The 17,149-nt window shown below is 35.2% G+C and overlaps 3 protein-coding genes across 4 annotated transcripts; 2 read left to right on the top strand and 1 right to left on the bottom strand.

Moving 5' to 3' along the window:
- Positions 1 to 174: 174 nt before the first annotated feature.
- Positions 175 to 2,793, top strand: LOC108721017 (zinc finger HIT domain-containing protein 2). 2 transcript variants are annotated; one of them, XM_018445323.1, is made up of 6 exons: positions 175 to 582; positions 668 to 914; positions 1,081 to 1,372; positions 1,444 to 1,710; positions 1,779 to 1,982; positions 2,452 to 2,793. In XM_018445323.1, exons 2-6 carry the CDS (start codon positions 868 to 870, stop codon positions 2,761 to 2,763), a joined length of 1,122 nt encoding a protein of 373 aa, XP_018300825.1. In that variant the 5' UTR covers positions 175 to 582; positions 668 to 867; the 3' UTR covers positions 2,764 to 2,793. The 2 variants fall into 2 exon arrangements, with proteins under 2 accessions (XP_018300825.1, XP_018300827.1); XM_018445325.1 differs by having other exon boundaries at positions 175 to 597.
- A 1,168-nt stretch (positions 2,794 to 3,961) lies between these two features.
- On the top strand, positions 3,962 to 15,201 carry Pi4KIIIalpha (phosphatidylinositol 4-kinase III alpha). The gene is given in 25 exon segments (XM_018445319.1): positions 3,962 to 4,064; positions 4,859 to 5,252; positions 5,935 to 6,440; positions 6,557 to 6,872; positions 7,118 to 7,180; positions 7,794 to 8,048; positions 8,151 to 8,340; positions 8,420 to 8,630; positions 8,709 to 8,963; positions 9,055 to 9,407; positions 9,610 to 10,030; positions 10,091 to 10,198; positions 10,269 to 10,475; positions 10,749 to 11,025; positions 11,163 to 11,655; positions 11,727 to 11,862; positions 12,043 to 12,372; positions 12,469 to 12,484; positions 12,487 to 12,746; positions 12,859 to 13,074; positions 13,157 to 13,503; positions 13,586 to 13,828; positions 13,830 to 13,845; positions 13,928 to 14,334; positions 14,502 to 15,201. Coding segments are annotated over 25 exon segments (6,336 nt in total). The 5' UTR covers positions 3,962 to 3,974; the 3' UTR covers positions 14,728 to 15,201.
- A 194-nt stretch (positions 15,202 to 15,395) lies between these two features.
- Positions 15,396 to 16,768, bottom strand: LOC108721018 (NADH dehydrogenase [ubiquinone] 1 alpha subcomplex subunit 7). The gene is made up of 3 exons (XM_018445326.1): positions 16,573 to 16,768; positions 15,866 to 16,044; positions 15,396 to 15,501 (listed from the first exon to the last, which is right to left on the bottom strand). The coding sequence occupies exons 1-3, from the start codon at positions 16,639 to 16,641 to the stop codon at positions 15,438 to 15,440; spliced, it is 312 nt and encodes a 103-aa protein (XP_018300828.1). The 5' UTR covers positions 16,642 to 16,768; the 3' UTR covers positions 15,396 to 15,437.
- Positions 16,769 to 17,149: the final 381 nt, after the last annotated feature.

The following is a 17,149-nucleotide window of genomic DNA, read 5'->3' as shown; positions in this document are numbered from 1 at the left end:
TAAATGTAGCCATTGTATAGAAAAGTTTGTACTAGGTCTGCCCCTTGCAGCTATAATGGCTACGTTTACACCGTGCATTTAGGCCACGGCCTAAACAATAAATGTCCTTGTTTATCCTGTAGGTTAAACAAAGACACCTATCGTATAGGTCGCGGACTAAGCGCGCGGTGTAAACGTAGCTATTATATACATTTTTATTTAAAGCGAGACGATATATAGTTAGACATTGACGAGAAAAAGAGGAAAAAAGAGCTCAAAAAGTTTTTATGCTCTTTGAGAAAAATAAATGAGTTCTAAAGCCAGTGACGTACGTTCTATAGTTAGTTTCCTAACATTTTCCAACCGTGAATCCAGACTCGTATCCGGCGATTTCTACAAATTCCTTTTCCCCGTCTTGATACTATTCCTACAGGTTCTAAATAGGAAAGAACCTTTTTGATTAAAAAAGTAAAGACTGGCTTTGTGCAGGAATCAAGCCTTTTGTAAGAGAAAGCGGAAAAGGGAAGAATTTAAAAGCGTAGAAAACAATACACGGGCCGACATCTTTTCAAATAACGAAGAACTGCGTTCTTGAATCAGTCGGTAAATAGCGCGTCGGTAAAGTAGGACACTGTTTGAGCGGCAAGCAATATTAATCTTTTCTACATTACTTTTTTATCTTTCACAGATTGTATATGCATGATTGTAAGAAGATTTCGAGCTAATCAAGGAAAATTACGGGGAGAAGATCAAAATTATATTTAATTACATCAAGGAACTGGCAAAATAATTTGAAAATAACATAATATCAAGAATTCCAGGCATATAACCTCAAAAAGAGGTGAAAAACTAGTCGGTTGAAGCAATTCCAAAAATCCAGGATTTGAAATGACGGAAACTCCTGGCACAAGTTCGACCACTACTATTTGCGAATTGTAAGTTCAGCTTTTTATATTAAATGTTAAATTTCAGTATTTTATAAAAAGTATTCATACAAAATTGCACAATTACGTTAAACCTAAGATCTTGTGAAAACCAAATATTGTAAACCGTTCGCTTTTATTTGTATTGTGTCAACATGCATTTTTCTTCTCGTATTAGGTGCAGCAAGCGCAAACGTTTGTATACTTGTCCACGATGTGGTATAGGCTATTGCGGAGCTGAATGTTATAAGTCTGATGCTCATACGGATTGCTCCGAGAGCTTTTATAGGCAGTGCGTTGAGGATGAGTTAAAATCTCAGGAGAACGATCCAGCTGCTAGACAAAAAATGATGGAAATCCTTAAGAGAGTACACGAGGCAGACATGGAAAATGATATCTTGGAAAATAATTCAGATGAAGGGAATACCAGTGGAGAGGATTATCCATTGGATTCAGATGACGAGCAAGAAGTAATAAATCAATACTCTCAACAGTTACTTGGAATTTGATAAATGCTCATTCTTACGAATATATTTTTTAGCTTCTTGATTTGGAAACCAGATTGAAAAATGTCAATTTGGAAGATCCAAATGAGCTCTGGTCAGTCTTATCTGAAGCAGAGAGGCAAGAATTTGAAGCACTGATAAAAAACGGAGAGGTAGAAAAGCTGTTGCCTAAATGGGTGCCATGGTGGACTTGTCGTGTAGAAAAAAAATTAATTCAGCTAATTGAAGAAGACATTAAGGATGTTTATAGCAATTTAAAATATCCTGAGTTGATAGATGTACCATTATTTAATGAATTACAGGTTGGTAACGATAATATCAATATTCACAGTTAAAATAATATGACTGAATTTTATTTTATTTTTTTTAGAAAGCATCTCCTTGTGTACTCTTTAATGTGACGAACGTGATATATGCTTATGCATATGTTGCTCTTTATTATATTGGAGATTATTTAAACTGTGCGGAGGAAGCTACCCATGTTTTTCTGATTATCTGTGAAAATATTAGACATAATGAAGTTTTCAAAGATGTAGACTCGGCAATTGAATCTGTTGTAGACAATGTAAAAAACGTGAGTATCTTATTCTTGTTAATACAAATGTATATATTATAAAAAATTTTTATTGAAAATTTTTCTCAGAAGTTTTCATACAAATTGAAACACTTTTCAAAAATACTGAGAAAGTCTACAGCTTAAAATTTTTTGTATCAATTATGAAATATTTTAAGATTGCTCATTCTGTAATTTAAAAAAAAAACTTTAAATATCTTAATACTTTTTTACATTTTATAAGATTTTATTAAATATTTTAGAATGAAAAATCTTAGAATATTTCAGAATTTAAATATATGAAGAATTTCGGAAAAGATCTACATCTTTTATATATATATATATATATATGCCAAGAAGGGGACTTGGTTTACAATTCTCCTTAATCCATTCATTTATCCCTATCTTTCACACATTCTTATTAGCTCATTCTTCCTATTTCCTATCCTTATAATCAACTATACACTTCTTAATATTATTCTATGTATAGGTCGATTGGTTGCCACAAGATGAACAAACTATAACAGCACTAAGAGAAGCTGGTGCTTCCATTTCGCAAGGACCAGGCGTTGAAATGAAAACCGTTTATACATCTGCGGCACTCTCCGAGCTTCATCGGTTATTGACAGCAGCGAAGAAAGAAATTTCAACTTGCAAGAGTAACAATCGGGAATTCACAAAGAGATTTTCACAGAAACTTAGTAATAACACAAGCCTATCGAAAAAGAATATACTTCTGTATTTAAAAAAGCTAGAGTATTATTTATCATGGGTGAAAAGTGCTGGGACAGAAATCTTATAAATATAACGTGAAGTTTATTTATTAAAACTAGTACTCTCAGTGTATTCTTTGTTATCATTTATTAAAAAAATATGAAAAATGATATACTCTATTAGTAAATTCAAAATTTTCATATGGGTAAATACTTTCTTTTCATTCTCTAAAATAAATGAAGTGACTTTTGGTAAGATCTTTTCACATTGATATGTACAAAGATGTGTAAATTTCTGAAAAGTGTTTCAATTTGTATAAAAAATGTGAGATTTCCTAAAAAGTTACAAAATTATTCAGAAATTTTAAAATTTACATAATTTTGAAAAATTATCTATAAAAAATTTTCACTAGAGAAATACGCAAAATCAATTAATTGTGGATAGAAAATAAAAGGTATTTCTGCGTTTTATACACATTTATAACACTTTACTGATCGACATTTTATCCATGAAAATACATTTTCCTGCCAATCAGTTTTCTGAATGAGATCTTTGTTATATTTCTTTCTATGTGCTTTTGTTACTTGGAACACATCCTAGCAGATGTTAGCAGACGACATTACTGACGTGACGTTTGTCGATGAATTCCGCGAATTATTCTAGTTTAGCTGCCAATCACAGCACGACGCAGGGCCGTGTGAAGAGTTTTTAGGGCCTTGGTGCAAAAGTAATAGGACCCTACTTTTTCATAAATTTTGTATTAAAAAAGCTTTGTGGGGTTCAGAAAAATGTAACAAAACGGTATAATTAAAATTATAGCAGATTACGAACCACCAATTGTGTATGTCCTTGTCAAAAGGTGAAATATATAAAAGCTATTTGGTTAAGTAAAAAATTGCATTATCAAAATATATAATTTTTCTTTAAATTTTACACATATACAAGGATTTCATTAAATTTAAATTACTACTTTTACGAAGTATAAATAAAATATAAGTAAATATTATTTGTATGTGTGGCGCGCTCAGCCAAAAAAAAATACATATTTCGTATTAGATTTGTGTTCTAGAGGAAGAAGAAAAAGAAGATTATTTGCATGTGCAAATTAAACTGAATAGAGATAAATTTAGATAGAAAGAATAAATATAAAATATATATATTTAAATAAAAACAATTTGGAGCTTCTTTGCACTGGGAGTGTATGCTATGCACCCCTTCTTTACACGGCCCTGAGAATGACGAGACTGGCGTATTGGCGATTGGTACGATCAGTCGGCTCAGTTGGCTGCAAAGTGTAAGATGATGGCGGACGAGAGGTTGTTTTTCTCAAACGCCGTCCAACAATTGGCGAGATGTTTGGCCGCTATCAAGCCCACGCCGTGGGAAAAAGTAAGTAGACTCTTCCCGAGAGAATCCTCCAATTGAACGTCTATTTTTCAATCACGGACATGTATCACATTCCTCGTTTTCCATCGATTTTATTGGGGTTAAACACAGGAAATGTCAGCTGACGTCCTGACATTTCATGTTATGACATAATCCAAAAGGATATCATGTCACTTCGGGAAATTATAGTTGCGATGCGTAATAATTAACGCTGTTGTCTTATAAAAAATTATGATTATAGCTTACATAATGACTTTGAAAAAAGTCTTAGAAAAGTAAAAATGTATTTTTGCTGCGGTGTACAAAAATATACTCCCGAAATTATACGCAGTTAACGTAACATATCAAGATTACACGATAAATATACAATTATTTGTAAAATATTAAAGCAGAAAGAAATCGGCATTTTATAAAATTATGATTATTTGTAAAATTGATAAGATATAATATTATATAATAAATATAAAATATATAAAATATAAGAGTATAGATATTCTTATAAAGTCTTAATAATGTTTATAAGATTATATACTTTATATTATTTTATATATACATATTTTATATAATAATTATATGCATAATATTAATATTAATTAGCGTTCTCTATCATATTTGAAATATTAATTAGAATATAAATTATTAAAATATGATGCACAATATTTTAAAATATTTTTATAAAATATTTATAATATTTTCTCTCTTTTGAAAAAGAGAGAGCTTATTTTATTTTTTTAACCAAAGAATTAATGCACTTTTTATCAGGAGATAAAAGTAATATTTTTTACACTTAATTACAGGTAAACAAACTGTACAAGTTATGTCCACAAGATTCTGCTCAGGGTGTATTTCGTTTGGATCAAAGGAGTCAGGATGCAACTATTGCATTAGGGATTTATTTTTTGGAGTCTGGTCTGCAACACCGGGATAAAATTTTACCATACCTCTTGAGATTGTTGCGTGGTCTTTCAAAGGCAGTGTGGCGGGACGAGGTAAAATGTTCGCTCGCCGAACGGGTGCCGGTTGCGGAACGTTTCAGCTTCTGTCTGAACACACTGCTGAGCGATGTGGCAGCCAGGTGCGAACCGGTACGAGAAGAAATCATCTCGACACAGGTCGAGATACTCGCTGTCCTGACCAATCTGATACGTGGATACAAGGATCAAAATAGCAATAGGGGTTTACAAGCAAAAAGTAAGTATTAACATTAGAACCATCAATAATATTCTGAAACTGCAAAGGTGCTAACTTGTTCATTTCCTACCATTCTTTTTTAGTGGAATTATTTTGATATTAGAATTATTTCTGTTATTCTTGTATTTATATATTATTATTCACATATTTTTAATATTCTATTCTGTATATCTAATACAAGAAAGAAACGAATTGAAATGATTAGCGGAGCCAAAATGGTACCATTGGCAGTTTTAGTATTAATAACTATATTGAAAAACAAACATACTCATAAAAATGTCTAGTTGGATTAATGGAATTCTAGTTAAAAATGAATTTACTGGTTAAATCTACTAAAATTTTAATTAAAATAATCAGAATTCTCTGATCGATATAATTAGAATTTTCTGGTTCCATTTTGAACCAGACATTTTTTTTCAGAATGGTATGTTTTGATTTGGCAGCAATCAAAATTAAGGATATATAAATAATAATTTTTTAAAGAAAAAAATTATATTTAAAAATAAATTGTATTAGCAGAAAAATTGAATTGAAATTTGAAAAATAGAAGAAAAAATTGAAATTGTATTTAAATCATAGAGTACATTTTTTAATTATAAATGTTGCACTTTGCTGTTATTTTAAGGTATATTTTACATTATTTAATAAAAGAAATTCGTTCTGATGTTACATATTGTTTTAGTATCACTATGCAAATGTCTGGTTCCGGTGCTAATCGGTCTGGCAAGATCAATGGGTCGCTTTGCATGTACGGATCCGCCATTACTTTGCCGTATCTTTCCACGACGAGGAACACCCTCGCCGGTGAGCAGCACGGAAAATCGCTTGATGCCCGATAAGAAACAACACAGTTTCTCAAACTTCAGGCCCATCATCCCACGATCTCTGAGCGGCAATTTTAATTCTTGTATGGACAACGCATTTCCAGGCTACGACAGTCACGATTATAACTGCGGCAAAAGACCGTCACTGCAATCCTTCTTATCAGTTCCGTACGATCCGACGACGTATTTCTTCAGCCGTTATGGGTCGAGTTTCAATCAGTTTCCGCAGATGCGTTGTAATGAGAGCCCCGAAAGAAGGGCTGGGATGCAATTTACCGTGGTGCATTTACAAAGTGTGCTAGCTTTGGCCAAAAAATTACTTACCAAGGAGATCCTGATATTTCTAGACGAAGAGGCGCAGCAAGTAAGTTTCATATTACACATGATTATTTTTATTTTATTTATTTCTATAGATAAAAAATTATATTTGTATATCTCTCTCTACATATTATCCTAATTGCTTTTGCAATTTTTTTTCAGGTGTACAATTCTGGTCAAGTACATATTTTCCCATATCGTACGTTCAGCGAGACGATGAATCTAGTGATGGTGGCTCTGTTGCGCGAGTTGTTACAAAATCAGCGCGACTTACCGGCCCCGTTCACGAGGGATGTGCAGGAGTTCGTGAAAGGCCTGTTTCTCTCGGGTCAGACGGAACTGCAATCGCGGCAGCATGACGCGAGCGAGCGCGAAGACATCGACACGAATTTCCGGACTGTGAATCGCTTTAAGGTGAACGTAATGGCCAACTCCGCGTGCGTGGATCTGCTGGTCTGGGCAATTGGTGATGAAACAGGTGAGGTGATGCTCTATTTGTCGCTGACGAAACAGAGATCACGAGCCGCGGAAGTGTCTTCTACTAAAATTAGGAGCACCGCACTTAAGAGAATAAATAATCTGTACACTGTGGAGAAGTTTCGTAATTATACTCGTAACTCTAGTAAGTGCATGGACAGTGTGGCCGCGAGATATCAATGTCTGTTTCGATCACGCGATACCCGCCCAAGCACAAATCTTTTAAAGCTCACGTTATTTTTCCAGTATCCGGCGAATATGATTTGTCCGCGCTGTTTGCAGATATCAGTTCAATGCTGATCGGCAAGGGTATATTGATTTACCCGTGTGTGTTACATTCTCGTTAACATGTCGGCTATTAATAATTACTAACAATTATATCTTTGCTTAGCACGATAATAATCTCTCGCAATATGTTTGATTGATTTTAAATTGATATAGTAGATAAACTGTTAATATAAGATTGTGCACATAATGATGGAAATATTAGGAACAGGAATAAATTTTAAATATTAGAAAAATAAAAAGATTAGGAATATAGAGATTAAACAATATACAAATAAGATATAAAATATATTAAATATCATATCTTATTTGTATTTATTGCTCGTTACGTTTAATCTCTATTCTTAATTCTTTATTTCTTTAATATTTAATATTTATTCCGTTCCATTGTGCGTAAGATCTAAGATTTGTGAATGCTGTTCTTATGAAATTTTGTAGAAAACTTTCTCTCATATTAATTTTTCTGAATATATTTTTTAAATATACAGATATTTACACACGAAGGAATATTTACAAAGCATTTTTACATGTACCATGTCTAAATAACCAATCAATAACTTTACAATACCAAAACGTTGCATTTTATATATATTTATACATATTTATATTTATCTGCAGAGAGTTTGTTAATTTACAGGTGCGGATAGTTTGTGCGGACGGCTCGTGGAGAAGATTAATTCTAATCATGGGCCCAAGCTTGTGTTGGCGCACATGCCATTGCTGATGGTTTGTCTTGAGGGATTGGGAAAATTGGCGCAGAAATTTCCCAACATAGCCAGCACGTCTATATATTATTTACGAGACTTTCTAATCGCACCGTCGCCAATTCTTTTGAAGCTATATCGACAGCACAGTGAATATTCCATGAAGGAACATCAGTTTAAAGTGCTGGGTAAAACAATTGCTTTACTACAGATATCGTTAATTTACTTAATCTTAAAATTATTATTTATTATGTATAGTAGATGTAATATGTATGTACACGTTTTGACAGTCCAAGGAAAGGAAATAAGCGATTCAAAGCAGACGTCATCAGTACACACGGCATTTGAAAAACTTCGCGACGCGGCCATCGGCAATCTCTGCATCGCTTTGGAAGCCGCACATTCCGTGAATCCGGATTGCGTTCCAGCTCTCGTGGCCAGTGTCTCGAACAGATTATATACTGCAGACATATCCGACGGGTACTTTTCATCGAAAGAATTTACGATATTTCTAGTCAACGCAGGTCAAAGCGAAATTGTAATTTTCGCTTGATTTCAGCGAAAGCGATGAGAAGTTGAAGAATGAAGTGGTGTCAAAGAACATCGTGATCATGTTGGGTCACGTTGCTGTGGCGCTGAAGGACACCCCGAAAACGATGCGCACGATCTTCCCATTTTTTCAACAGCTTTTCTGCCGCACTCCCAGCGACCTCGACTTCCTTATAGTGGATCAATTGGGCTGTATGATCATTGCCAAGTGTGAATCAAAGGTGTGAACAGCACTCGGAATATTCAGAGTTACTTATAATATTCTTTATATGACTATTATTGTGAATTTTTTAATGCAGATTTATGAAGGAATAATGCAGATGTTCTCCATGTCGTTGGGATCGAGTACAGCAACATACGCCGCGAGCGACGACCGCAAACAATACTGTCATGTTTCCAAGGCGGTTACCAATGCTTTAGCAAACATAGCGGCGAATCTGCAGGGTGAGTCGGAATTGGACGATTTGTTGCTTCATCTTTTGGAACTTTTCGTGCAGTTGGGCCTTGAGGGTAAACGTGCCAGCGATAAGATGCCGAATAGTATCGTTGCGACGGTAAAATCACTTAAACTATTCATCTTGACAAAATGTCAGAAATAATTGGATGGAAAATATAATTTTATATGATATACTATGTCATATACAGAAAACAGCTAGTAGCGCCGGAAATCTAGGAGTTCTTATCCCCGTGATTGCGATATTAATGCGACGTCTACCGCCAATCAGACATCCACAGAAACGACTTCTAAAGCTGTTTAAGGACTTTTGGTTGTACTGCGTAATAATGGGTTTCGCTGCAGATCATTCCTCGAGATTGTGGCCGTCCGAATGGCATGAGGGCGTTAAGGAGATCGCTGTTAAGTCACCTTACCTTATTTCTCAGACCAGCGCCCGTCTGGAAATGCGAGAATTGCAGTATACATCGGCGGTGCGCAACGACAGTGTTTCGTTGAATGAGCTACAAGAGCTGCGGAGTCAAGTATTGAAGATAAGCACCCGGTATGATTTACTTTTAAATCTCCTGATTTCTATTATTTAATTAATACCAATTGTCTGAAGAATGTTTTATATTTTTATACATGGACATTTTTTTTCTATTTTTAATCAAGAAATGTATTCACTTTATTTTATTATCGAATATTCATATATTTTTCTAAATTTTCCAAACTTGCTATGAAATTTCTGTAATTTTTTTTTTCAGTACAAACGACATATCAGCATATGTGACTAAACTGCAGTTTGCGCAGTGCACATACTTGCTCTCCGTCTATTGGTCAGAGACTTTACGGGTGGCTAACAGTTCTGAACCGAGTCTGCAACCAATAATGGAATACTTATGCGACACCGATTTGCAGAAGGACAAGAGTGGTATGTGGCAGTGCATATGCTGTGTAGCGGACTCTGTGTTTGCAAAATTCAAGGATGTGATGCAACGTAAACCGAAAGACGAGCAACGCGAGAAGGAGCTCGAGAATCACGCGCAATTTCTGTTGGTGCGTTTCAATCACGTTCACAAGTTGATCAGGCGGGTGGCGGATAAATACCTCAGTGCTTTAGTGGACGCTTTTCCACATCTGTTGTGGAACTGCAAAGTTCTTTGGAGTATGTTGGACATATTACAGGTATATTATTTTACTGTACTCTATACTTTACCAGACATCTTTACTATGTGATCATTGCAGATTTTATCGTACTCGTTACAACTTGACCCAAATGAAGAAACTCCTAGCTTAAGAATACCTGGCACGCCATACAGCATCGAGTTGATGAATACTCTTGAAGCAAGAGAGGTATGATGTTACTATATGTTTTACTTGTTAAAATAAAAAAACAGTTTATATGACGTTGTGTGAATTGCAGATTATCGTGAAGGATTTTACCGCAAGATGCAAGGGCATTGTGCAGGAAGCCATGAAATGGGCGCCGCAAGCTACCAAGTCGCATTTACAAGAATACATTAATCAAATACCGTCTTCTGGCATGCGAAATCATTCTGGTTTGTCGTTGGCCATTGACTCGGTCCTTGAATTTGTGGATACTGCAATTCCCACAATAGTTCCAGCAAATGTATGTAGCAATGCTTTAATGTATCACACGACGTTTTACTGTAAGTTTTAGAATTATCTTATACCCGTTTCTACCAATATAGTTTAATTTTAATCTTCAATTAACTTTTTATTTTTTTCTAGTTTTAAGAATTAGAAAAAGATGAAGAACAAGTTGAACTGAAATTAAAGTTAATCTACATTGATAGAAACGGACATTAGCCATTTTTCTTCATTTAACGCATTGTAACTATACTCGCTATTAATTTTATTGACGGAGAAATGTATTTAATAGACAAATTCCTTGGATAAGAGGCCACGCGGTCCAAAGGGCGCGAGTTCGTGGTTGCTGTCGATGATGTCTACAAGATCATGGCACGCTGGTGAAGTAGCGGGTATGCTCGCCCTTGCGCGCACCGAATCGCCAACCGCGGAAATGACTCTTGAAGAGTGCAGGAATAAAGTCGTCGAGAGATTGATCGAAGCTGTTCGCCGCGCCTGTCAGGATCGCGACGATACCATCCATCGAGGAGCTCTTTGGCGTGCTACCGCTCTTTTAATATCCATGCCTGGTAAATTTAAACTAATCATCTATGTAATCTTAAACCTTATGAAATTAAACAATTAATTTTAAAAAATTGGATTTGTTAATGTAATTTATTGATGAATTTTTGTTTCTATTTGTATTAATTAGATTTTATATTTTTAGGTATACACAGACGATTATTACACACGGTTGCATGCTCGCAAATAGAACTGTTCACAACCGCAGCCATGACTACAGCGGTTGAGTGCTGGCAGTGGATTTTAACTGTACGACCAGATTTGAAGTTGCGATTTTTGCAAGAGATGTTACTCGCATGGCAGTATACTGTTGATAAGAAAATGGGCCTGTTTACACCGAACGAGCAAGAGGTCAGTCCTCTTGCGGTCTACGAGGGCTGCAAACTCGGTCCTAATCCACCGTACGTAAAACCGCACGATATCTGGGTGACCTTCATAGTGGAGCTTGTAGAAACAGCCAAATACTGTTGCCAGGAGACGGTCGATATGATCGCCTTACTCCTGCATCGTTCGTTACCTATGACTGTCGGTGCATCTGGCGAAGAACCTGGTATCACACGACATGTTGCCGCGGTCGGCGTGCGTTTTAAACTTCTTTCATGCGGCTTAGTACTGCTGCAAGGTGACGTTTTACCGAGGTAATATATTTTTTTTCATTATCGCGTGAATGACGACATGATAGAAAAAATAATTGGATCTACTTTCGTAGAACTTTAAGTAAGAACGTCCTGCGAGAACGTGTCTATTCCAATTGTCTGGATTACTTCTGCCGAGAACGTCAGTTGCCGACCCAAGAAATTGACCAACTTAGCGAAGACATAGTTACACTCATACGTTTTTGGCAGGTAAGTACAGTTAAAAATTAAGGTGCGAATTAAATTCAGATTTATATATATATAGAAATAATTTAGAAATTATTATGAACATAGAAATTTATATAGGATTATCTTTTTTATTTTCTTAATAAAATACCGGAATTTGTGTTTATGACTGGCACTTAAACTCTGTTTTATGTATTTTCGCAGGTGATGCATAGCGACAAGAAATACTTAATGATGACAGGAGCCGATAATGAGTTTGAGATAGTGACATCTCAAACTTATACAACCGCAATGATTCCAAGCGAGACAATTGGTTCATTAGCCGCCACACTGGCTCCTACGCCGAATGACTTCTCAAGATCGCCCAGCAACGTGTGGATGAGTACCATGCCTATGTCGACCAGCACCAATACATTAAGCAAACGCAGCAATCGCAGCAAACGAATTATAAACGCCAATGTTCTTGTGAAAGATTACATCAAGAAGAGAAATTTGATTCTCGAGTCGTTAGCGGTTGAAATTGAAATGTTACTGGTAAATTCTCAATGAATCACAAATAATCAGAAAACTATAATTTGTCGCTTGAAAATCAGCTTCTAAACATTAATGTTCTAAACGTTTTTCATCAAGGTCTGGCGTAATCCCAGCGTCTCGCGTTGCAAGGTGAAGTAAGTATCGCAGACTGGCGTGCCAAGGGGATGAACGATCGCTGGCGAGAATATACGCGACTTGCGTGGGAAATCAGTCCTGTTTTGGCCATATTTTTACCAGTGCGATTAAAGAATCACGAAGTCATCATCAAAGAGATCTGTGGTTTAGTACGCCTTAAACCCGTGCCAGTCATGCATTTGTCGGAAGCATTGCAGTATCTCGTTACAACGGACACGCTTCTCAACGATGTACCTGAAGTGAGATTTTTAATTTTTATTAAACGCTTTGTCAATAATAATTTACAAATTATTCAATCTCTATTTAGATATTAGAGATTATCTCATTTATAAAATTTGGATTCTGTTTTAGTTAGTTTATATAAGAGTGTCTCCAATTCAAGCATTGGCGTTCTTCTCACGACAATTCCCGCATCATCCCATCTCGGCGCAATATGCGGTGCATGTATTAGACAGCTATCCCGCCGACGCCGTGCTCTTCTATATACCTCAACTAGTGCAAGCCGTCCGTCACGATTCAATGGGCTATGTAATCGAATTTATTAAGAAGATTGCTAAACGATCACAGGTATTATAAGTATTGCAAATTTTAAATTGAGTATTAAACTAGCAGAATTAAAGTTAATGTGCTTTGACTTAACATGTTTTAGGTAGTGGCACATCAGTTGATATGGAATATGCACACTAATGTATATATGGACGAGGATAAGCAGATGAAAGATCCAGTATTGTACGACATACTAGATTTGTTGACGAAGAATATTTTGAACGCCCTGTCTGGCCCAGCAAAACAATTCTACGAGAGAGAATTCGACTTTTTCGAAAAGATCACTAACATCTCGGGCGAAATTCGGCCATATCCCAAAGGGCCGGAACGCAAAGCCGCATGCTTAGATGCTTTAGCAAAAGTCCAAGTGCAACCTGGTTGCTATCTTCCTTCGAATCCCGAAGCGATGGTCATCGATATAGATTATCAAAGCGGTACTCCTATGCAAAGGTACGATTTAAGATGGTTAAAAAGACAATGATATGGTAAATCCTATCACATAAAATATTATTCAATTATCTTATAATTACAGTGCTGCTAAGGCACCATTCTTAGCGCGCTTCAAAGTACAGAAATATGGCATCAACGAGCTGGAGAATATCGCGTTAGCAGTGTCGACCAACGGGAAAGTCGACAGTAAGAGAGAAACGGAAGAGCAGACGTGGCAGGCCGCTATTTTCAAGGTCGGAGATGACGTCAGGCAAGACATGCTCGCTCTGCAAGTGATCAGCATCTTTAAGAATGTATTCCAAAAAGTCGGGCTGAATCTTTTCCTTAGCCACAGCTCCCGGGGTAAGATACTGATTTCTTGTAATGAATATGCTCTGATAGATAGATATATGGTATATCTCATTTATAATTATACTGTTATTAGTGCGGTGTGATAGAATGTGTGCCGTACGCAACGTCGAGGGATCAACTCGGTCGTACAACGGACAGTGACATGTATCAATATTTCATCGCGCAACATGGTGACGAGACAACCAAGGAGTTCCAAAATGTTCGTCGCAACTTTGTCAAATCAATGGCGGCTTACAGTGTGATTACCTACCTCCTACAGATAAAGGACCGTCACAACGGCAACATCATGATAGACACCCAAGGTCATATCATACACATTGATTTCGGTTTTATGTTCGAGAGCTCGCCCGGTGGTAATCTGGGCTTCGAGCCTGATATCAAACTGACTGACGAAATGGTTCTCGTGATGGGTGGCAAAATGGAAGCTGCGCCGTTCCGTTGGTTTATGGAACTGTGCGTGCAGGCTTTCCTCGCAGTTAGGTAAGTATTATTTCATCAATATCATTAAAAAAATCTTTACGCTACATTCTATACATATATTGCAATAAAAAAACAAGATTACATTTAGGTATATATAGAGCTGTCCCGAACCACTAATTTAATAGGTAATAATTTAAATAAATCTTTAAATATTTTTTATTTTGTAGGCCCTACCAGGAGGCTATCATCTCTCTCGTCTCTCTCATGCTCGACACGGGATTACCGTGTTTTCGCGGGCAAACTATTAAACTCCTACGCAGCCGCTTTGTGCCGACCGCCACCGATCGCGACGCAGCGATCTTCATGATCAATGTAATACGTAACAGCTACCTCAACTTCCGTACGAAAACTTACGATATGATACAGTATTATCAGAATCAAATCCCATATTGAATTATTATCGGGGAACTTACTTCCGTCTCTTTCCCCTCTTTCTTCCCCGTCCGTGTAATCGTTAATAGGCGACGCTTTATGCTCGCCATGACTATTGTTATTGTATTAGAATTTGGTACATGATGTACTGCAGTTGTTAGATATATCGCGGTATAACCATTGACTGTGAAACTGTACAAATGCATTGGTGTCAATATTATTTTAGTCCCAGTATTTTACGAAAACGTTTAATCTTGTATGTAATAATGTATCATATTTATCTACGAGAGATCACTTATGTATGTATATGTCTGCCGTATGCAACACATCTGTATACGACTACATTCCTGTTATTAATTTATGTGCTGTTAATGGATAAAAAATTAAATTACTTTAATCATGACGATATATTTAGAAATCCTTCATCTCGCGGTGCATTTTAATTCTCAGTTATAACAGTATTTAATTAAATTTTAACAGATATTTTGTAAAATATCAAGAGGAATATGTATACATATTTTTAATTTCAGATTAATGTTTCCACATGTTTTTATAATTTTTACGGCGTGATATTATTTTTAGAGGATGTAATGAATAATTAAACAAACAATAAATGAAAGCAATTTAATTTATTTTCTATATACAATAGCTAAGCAAACTCTTTGAACAATATTATATATACATTAGTATGTTTGTAACATAATACTAATAGTTAGCTTGATTCTGAGAAGTTAAGAACCCCAATTATAGGCTTTCCCCGGAGTGAGAAATTTCTTTTCGGCAACAGATTCCTTCCTAAAAATTTCCAAGAAAATGTCTTTAATATCGATAGTTTAATTTGTATATTTTTTAAGAATGAATTTCTTTTTATATTTCTAAATTTATTTCTATAATTTTTTAAATTATTCTGATAAATGTGCCTGCATGCTAAAAGATTTTATATACATGTTAATTGAGTTTAATCCTAAGAGGCTTATTCTATAATTCTTAACTGTTACGATATCATTATAAGTCATTAAAAGTTATGGAATAGGCCTCTTAATTTTAATAAATTAAATATAAAATTGTTAATATATATACTATAATATTGTACATTATAATTAACTATATTATGTAATATATTATAGTTGACATAATTATTGTCTATGTTTATATTTACTCCGTATCAATTTGTTTTGTTCTATCAATTAACATCGGCGGCTTAACTTCTCGTCTTGCATCTCGAGTGTAATAGTAAATTTGCGAAGTTTTCTGGTTCGGACCATCCGGTATATTCGGTGGGGGTTGAGTACGCTTAGCTTGGTCATCGGCGTATCTATGGGGCAGTATGATTTTTCTCTGCAGAAAATAAAATTTTAGATGCATATCATCAAATTGTTATATAAAAAGAACTAAAGGAACTTATACATTTTTTTTATTTACTCAATACTTAAAAAAAAATCTTTGCCGAAAAAATATGTTACACAATGAAAATAGATATTTCTATTAATGTTCTTCTCAGAGTTTATCATAAACGATATGTGATACAAATGCAACTTCTTAAACTCCAAAATTTCTATTATATTTTTATGTCAAAGAACCATGTGAGTGTATTGCAAATAAGAAAAGAAGAATAATTTACAGGAAAAATATACATATTTTCCATAAAACGTCGGTCAAATTAAATTCAGCCCATCTAGATATAACCTCTCAATAAACGTTACAGTTAATGACTCGTTAATGACGTTTTCCAGGCAGACGGCACGATTTCTTCAGAGGAAATTTGTATATTTGAATTAATAAATTGAAGACTAATGTAAAAGAGTATATAAAAATTCAAAAAAACGTAGGGAAGATTACATAATTAGAGCGAATGTCATCACTTACACCCCGTAAAACCTCTCGAATGTAGTTTATTAGTGGCGTAACACTCCGATGTTCCACTGGGCCCGGCATGTTTCCTCCGTAAATTGACCGATTCGTTAAGAAATAATTAAACTTGATACGAGATTTATTTCCGTAGTTAAAGAGCCACAGTTATTATTAACCTTAACCTCAACAAGTAAATATTGATAAATAACACTCGCATAGAATCGATACAAACTGATATGAATCGACTCGATTCTTCGTGACGTCTTGCAATCGATATTAAACGATACGTAATTTTGGCCGCGGTCCACTTGACGCTACAAACGCTTCGAAGCGTTTGAGCGACCAATCAGAACAAAGAATTTTACGAATTGACTAATCAAAGAATGCTTCGAAACATTTATAGCGTCAAGTAGACCGCAGTCTTTATTTCATAAAAAAATGGCATCAATTATCGAACGTATAATTTTTAACTAATTGTAAGATAAGAAGATAAATTCGCTTTATTTTTTTGTGACTTTAGTAATAATAAGAATATTCTTCACGCAAAGAAATAATCTAAGAATTCGAAAACTTTTAAATTTGTTGCAGTTTC

Source organism: Mycetomoellerius zeteki, unplaced genomic scaffold (assembly GCF_001594055.1).
Source record: "Mycetomoellerius zeteki isolate Tzet28-1 unplaced genomic scaffold, Tzet1.0 scaffold158, whole genome shotgun sequence".
Classification (NCBI taxonomy): Eukaryota; Metazoa; Arthropoda; class Insecta; order Hymenoptera; family Formicidae; genus Mycetomoellerius; species Mycetomoellerius zeteki.
Note: the sequence above shows the minus strand (reverse complement) of the source record. Positions and strands in the feature narration are given on the sequence as shown.

What these genes read in the sequence shown, in the direction of transcription:
- LOC108721017 (XM_018445323.1), top strand. Translation starts at nt 868, where the DNA reads ATGACGGAAACTCCTGGCACAAGTTCGACCACTACTATTTGCGAATT. An exon ending in ACCACTACTATTTGCGAATT is followed by an intron (nt 915 to 1,080) that starts GTAAGTTCAGCT and finishes TTCTCGTATTAG; the next exon opens with GTGCAGCAAGCGCAAACGTT. An exon ending in TTGTAGACAATGTAAAAAAC is followed by an intron (nt 1,983 to 2,451) that starts GTGAGTATCTTA and finishes TTCTATGTATAG; the next exon opens with GTCGATTGGTTGCCACAAGA.
- LOC108721018 (XM_018445326.1), bottom strand. Translation starts at nt 16,641, where the DNA reads ATGCCGGGCCCAGTGGAACATCGGAGTGTTACGCCACTAATAAACTAC. An exon ending in TTCGAGAGGTTTTACGGGGT is followed by an intron (nt 16,045 to 16,572) that starts GTAAGTGATGAC and finishes TATTTTCTGCAG; the next exon opens with AGAAAAATCATACTGCCCCA. An exon ending in ACAAAACAAATTGATACGGA is followed by an intron (nt 15,502 to 15,865) that starts GTAAATATAAAC and finishes GGAAATTTTTAG; the next exon opens with GAAGGAATCTGTTGCCGAAA.